Below are 6,650 nucleotides of genomic sequence, written 5' to 3' on the forward strand. Positions count from 1 at the left end.
ATCAGTTATTAATAGTAGTTATTATTTATTAGTTATTAATAAGTAATTTTTAATTTTATTTTTATTTTTATTTTAGTTGGTAGTCCTATCGAAATGCCCAAAATAGAGGAGCCCACGTCTGAAGAGATTAATAAATATCACAATGAATTCATAGAACATTTAATTAAATTCTTCAATACACAAAAGCATAATTATGTCAAAAATGCAGAAAATGTTACTCTCGAACTCATATAAAATATTTAATTATAACTTATTAATGATATTCAATAAGCGATTATATATTAATATGGTATTTAATAAACTGCAATGTTAACACTAAAAAAAATTTGTGTAAACAGAACGTTTATTCAAACATGTTGAATGACAAGACAGTTCTGATAATCAAATATAATAGGGGCTCATCAACTTTTTATCATATACACATAAATTTACATGACAAGATATATGGTTTATGCTTTATATATAATCTGAAAGACTCCATTCAATTGTTAAATAATTAATAATAAACTCTACGTTATATACTAGAATGAGTCTCAACGTCGAATTTTGACTAAACGTTTTAGAGCTTCGTTCATGGACAACCGTCCATCTGTCCGTGCGCGTATGAATGAGTAACCACTTGTGTACTCCGTCGGACATTCTTTCTCCTCATGCTATCGACGATACAACAGTAAGATACATGACGCAGTGCTAAACGTTCCGTGTGGAAATCGTCGCAAGTATAAATATATTTACACACGGCGCATACACGTGGTCGTATTGCGTGAAAACATACTATTTCATCTATGGAAGACGATAGTCTGACTTGGTGATATACTAAAAGAAAAGCTACAAACCATAAAATACATAAATAGAGTAGAAAGGAAAAGATAATGATAGAAACGACGTAAAAAATTAAATAAACAATTAATTTGCAACTCTATGTTAAAAAAGTTATTAAAAATGGGATATATAAAGATATAAATTCGTTCCTTGTTGAAATCGAAAATAGACTTCGTGCGTCCGCTTGATAGTGTCAATTCATATTGAAACCACTATCAGCTAAAGCGATGCACAATCGGTATTATAGAAAAATAACTTAGATTCCAACAATGTAAGATTAACTCAATTTTTTTTTATTTTTTCTAATTCTAAAAATTAGGGTAAGATTACAGTAAGTTAAACTGAGAAATAAAGTTAAAAGTCTAGATCAACTAATTTTTTTTAGAAATTATAAGATATATTTTATTTTCTCTCTGTGATTATATACAGTAAAATCTTACCTTATCCTTGCAACGCATACACGTAACTATACGAAAAACTGGTTTTCTCCGGTGATTTGAATTTTGAACGAAGATTTAGCGAGAAACATGGAAATTCTGGGCGTGAAATTTGCACCGTTAAATGTACCGCTGGAAAGAAGATTACAAACATTGGCTGTTGCGATACACTTTATTGTACTCCCTTTATGGACTGTTTGGGGATATCCAATTACGGTTTACCTTATATTCTACACAGAAACGCTACGTTATTTCCTGTTATTATATTTTCTCTGGATGTATTACGATTGGGACACTTGTCATAGTGGTGGTAGAAGGTAAGAATTCTATTAATGTTTTTTTTGTAGTAATCGGTAAAAAAAAATTTTGACGACACTTGAAGACAATTTACTTAATCCAACAAAGTAAATGAATGTATTCAATAGAACGCAACTGTTGCGCAACGGTTTACTGATAAGTTGCAACACTTGAACGTTCTGCTGAACGCTCTTTTGACATAAACACTAAACGCATATTTATTACTAAAAGTTAAAGAAAAAATTAGATAAAATAGCAACCATAATGCTACCTCAAATTTATCTAAATTATTATTATAGATATTTTTATTTTTTTATATAAATTAATATTTATATAAAATGTTTTGTAACCTTTTGTATTGTATATATTGTCAAAAGTATATTTATTACGTTGTTTAAAAAAACGATACGTTGAAAATAGCCATTTTAATCAATACGTTTTGCTTGAGACTTAATGTTTGCGCACTTAATGTACTGAAAACGATGACAATTATTGAATAAACGTGTTGAAACATTAAATGCATTTAAGACCGTTCAGCAGGCAACTACAAAATGGTTACAAAACTGTTGCGTTCTATTAAACGCACCCAATGAGTAAAAAAATATTTATGAATATTCATTGAATTTAAATAAGAAAGAGACATTTTAGCCACAATAATTAAACTTTTTAAAAACATAAATTATTAATGTTTCAAAAATAAATATATCTTACATTTTTTAGTGAAATGTGGACAAGAGTGGCAAGAAATAATGCGCTTTTGCGTTATTTCTGCAATTATTATCCGTTAAAATTAGTGAAAACAGTAGATCTAGATCCTAAAAAATCGTATCTTTTTGTTTCTGAACCTCATGGTATTTGGTCTTCTGGAATACTTGGTTCATTTGGATCAGACGTATTGAACTGTAAGAAGCTATTTCCTGGACTAGAAATCCATCCAATTACTCTCGATATATTATTCAAAATACCTATATTGAGAGAATATAGTTATTCTTTAGGTAAAAGTTTAATTATATTTCTCGCCTTTCATTAAATTTTTCTCGCTTAATTGCGGATAAATTTTGTAATGTACTATAAATACTCTTTTAATATTTAAATGTAAATATATTATAATTATAGTAAGCAGATAAAAATTATATAATGCATAGATATATTAATTGCATTCAGTAGATAGTCAAATTTTGTATCTCTGTTAAATTCTTTAACATGATTAGTCTTGCCCTTACTTTGTTAGTTTCTCTCACTGAATAAAAATCCAATTACATTAGAAAATTTTACAACAGTTACGAAGCTACTTTTCTGCTGAATGTAACTATTGGAACATTACATATTCTTTCTTGTTCACAGAGAAAATTGTTTCAATTAATTTTTTCATATAAAAAAGTGTTATTATTATACTGGTTTGCATATATAATATGTATGCTTTAAAAAGGGTGAAAATTTTATATATATTTTTGATATATAAACATATATATATATTTAACAAAAATTGTATATACTATATATATACACAATATAACTATATATAAATAGTATATATTATATACATAGTATATATATACTATATATATACTATGATATATATACTATATATATATAGTATTTATAATTTTATATATATATATGGATAATTCCATTGGAATTAACCGTCGGTTAGCTTAACCGACGTTGGTGAAATTGGCCCTTAGAACGTTAAATTCTTCTGTAATTTAATTATAACGATAAGTTATCGAACACTTTTAGGTGCTTGTGCTTCTAGCTTAAAAAGTATCAAATATTTATTATCAACACCACCAAAAAATCCATATACCGGAAGAATTACAGTTCTTGTTGTCGGTGGTGCTGCTGAAATGATGGAATCAATGCCGGGCACATATCGTGTCCTTATAAAGAGAAGAAAAGGATTTGTGAAACTAGCACTTAAATACGGGTAAGTTATGTACTTTTTAGATATTAATATCGTTTCTTTACTTAAAAAATGATTAAAAAATGTAATTTTTAAGATATTATGAGTAAGTCAAAAATAAACATTAGGGTAAGATCCCCTAAAAGTGCGCTCAAGATTTCTCACTGAGCTATACAACGAAAATATTTGATTGTAAAATCTGTATTTCACAAAGAATGCCTTTTTGGTTTACTGATCAGTGTTAAAAAAAATGATGTAATCGTTTCAGTAACATAGAAAATATTTTTAATTTTGTAATTTTGATTATTTTCACATTTAGGTATTACATACGTAGTATATAAATTCACACGAAAATTATAATAGAAGCATTCAATATCCAGTTTGACTCTAAATGGCTTATTTTTATCGGTATTTGATCATTTTCTTTCTATATCTTTCAATCGATGAATTAATCGATTTCTACACGTTAAATCATTGCTTACTGAATCCGTACTATTTATATTGTGTGCATGCATGTTCTGCTTCGTATTTAGTGATATATTCACTTAATACCTGTAATTATTTTACATAGTTATATTAAAAACAAAAAGTGAAAACTAATGCAAACTCTTGAGAAGACACTTACTCAAAAGTTCGCATTTTTCTTTTCTTAATAAAATTAAACTCCTGTAAAAAGACGAGTCATAGTATTACATTGATACTTGAAAAATATTTAGTTTAAAGTGTAAAGAATAATATAAACACCATTTTATTGTGCGAACTGAGATCCTTATACAGGTTGTTTCTTTCTCAAAGAAAGAATACGCACTCTTGGATGGTTTTACCCTACTCTATCAATCATACAATATTAAAGTGAAATAATTTAAATTCTTATAAAAAATCATTAGAACTCAAAATGGATGGTTTTGTAAAAATTGCGAAATAAAAGTGACAAAAATATAATATTCGATTACGTTATATGTATATATTTTCGATATTATGTGAGATTAGTCAATTTTCTATCAGGTTAAAAAACATTTCTTTCCTTTTTCAGAAATTTAATTTTTTTAGTTGTCACATTTCTAAACAATTGTTTTGCAATCTGCTAATAGTTTTTTTTGCGTTAAGCAAAATTGTATCTAAAAAAAAAATTGTTTCGTATTTTGTGCGTAAATCTTTACGTAATATACAGGGTGGTCCACTTAAATCATACACGTCTTGAATATTTCGTTTATTTTTGATAATACGAAAAGATGTTTCAAATAAAAATGGAACGGTGTCGAGGGGGACACCTTTCAGGCACGTTGTTTTTTTTCTAAGTGGAGGCGCTAAAAATTATGAATATCACCTCCACTTTTTTAAATGGAATTATGTAATTTTTTTTAGAAAATATGATTCCTCTAATTGTTTGGCATATAAAAGTATTAAAGTAGAGATATCAATAATCCAATAATTTACAAGATATTTTATACTTTATTCTGACAAAAAATGTATTTAAGGTGATGCTCAAAATGATCCTCTCGGATTTCATTACATTTTTGGAGACGATGTTTAAATGATTCTCTTGCCCTCTCTGTCATTTCTGAATTTATACTTGCACATGCAGCCAAAGTACGCATTTTCGTGTTCTCCTATGTAGTTAGTCCATCGTTGTAAACAATATTTTTTAATGTTCCCCGTACAAAAGAGTCCAGAAAATTTAAATCAGGAGAATGTGCAGGCCAATTGATGTGTCCTCCTCTACCCATCCAGGTCTGGAAGTATTTATACAAACTAAAAAAATCGACCCCCTTTGCAAAATAATGAAGCAGCAGAAGTTGCTGTTTTAGCTGTAGTTGCACATAATCCACATATTAGTTCTCGACAAATACAATGGAATTCTATTATTTCAGAGACAAGTATTTTACGCATTCTGAAACGCCACTCATTTCATCCGTACCACATTTCATAAATGAAAGTGCGTATTTTGGCTGCATGTGCAAGTATAAATTCAGAAATGACAAAGAGGGCAAGAGAATCATTTAAATATCGTCTCTCAGGTGTATTGAAGTCCGAGGACATCGTTTTGAGCATCTCCTCAAATAAATTTTTTGTCAGGATAAAGTATAAAATATCTCGTAAATTAATGGTTTATTGGTATCTCTACATAAATACTTTTATGTGCAAAATAATTAGTGGAATGATATTATCTAAAAAAAATTACATAATTCCATTTAAAAAAGTGGAAATGATGTCCTTAATATCCTTTTAAACATGACTAAAACGTGTCCCTCTCCACATCATTCCATTTTCATTTAGAACATTTTTCCATATTATCAAAAATAAACGAAATATCGAAGATCTTCGATTTCAGTGGACCACCCTCTATAGATAGTCATCTCATAAAATGTAAATCGTAAATAAAAATATAGGAAAATCTGAAACATAAAAAAAAAAAAAACGATAATTACGTATAATATAATTATGTTCAGCAATCATATTCAATACAATTCAAAATCTAATATATAACTCTATGATTCAGTACGGCGTTGGTTCCTGTCCTCTCTTTTGGCGAAACAGATTTATTCAATCAAATATACAGCCCAGAAGGATCGACTTTCAGACGCATACAAAACTATATTCGCAGTTTCATTGGGTTACCACCCGTTGTTATTTCGGGTAGAGGATTCTTTCAGTATTCATTTGGCCTTATTTCGAAGCGATTACCGGTTACCGTAGTTGGTAAAATTTTTTTTATGTACTATCAAATAAATATTTATTTATAATAAAATTTATTAGTTATTAATAGTAGTTATTATTTACTATAGTTATTAATTAATAATTTTAATTTTAGGTTTCTTTTTATTTTAGTTGGTAGTCCTATCGAAATGCCCAAAATAGAGGATCCCACGTCTGAAGAGATTAATAAATATCACAATGAATTCATAGAACATTTAATTAAATTCTTCAATACACAAAAGCATAATTACATAAAAAATGCCGATAATGTTACTCTCGAACTCTTATAAAATATTTAATTATAACTTGTTAATGATATACAATAAGCGATTATATATTAATATGGTATCTGGAGACACGGTAGTGTCTCGCACTAACAAGCCAAGCGCGCGACACTGCCGTGCCTCTTTTCTGACAAATTCAGGGGATTGAAATGATCATATCTCAGTAACGGCTGAACTGATCAATGTTCTACATACGCTCAATCGATAGCA

General features: G+C 28.4%; 1 protein-coding gene across 1 annotated transcript; it reads left to right on the forward strand.

Moving 5' to 3' along the window:
* The first annotated feature begins 1,282 nt into the window (after window positions 1-1,282).
* LOC108775785 (diacylglycerol O-acyltransferase 2) lies at window positions 1,283-6,446 on the forward strand. Its single transcript, XM_018542231.1, has 5 exons — window positions 1,283-1,576; window positions 2,277-2,551; window positions 3,297-3,483; window positions 5,960-6,159; window positions 6,289-6,446. Exons 1-5 carry the CDS (start codon window positions 1,350-1,352, stop codon window positions 6,444-6,446), a joined length of 1,047 nt encoding a protein of 348 aa, XP_018397733.1. The 5' UTR covers window positions 1,283-1,349.
* The last annotated feature ends 204 nt before the right edge of the window (window positions 6,447-6,650 follow it).

This window comes from Cyphomyrmex costatus, unplaced genomic scaffold (genome assembly GCF_001594065.2).
Source record: "Cyphomyrmex costatus isolate MS0001 unplaced genomic scaffold, Ccosl1.0 scaffold32, whole genome shotgun sequence".
Taxonomy (NCBI): Eukaryota; Metazoa; Arthropoda; class Insecta; order Hymenoptera; family Formicidae; genus Cyphomyrmex; species Cyphomyrmex costatus.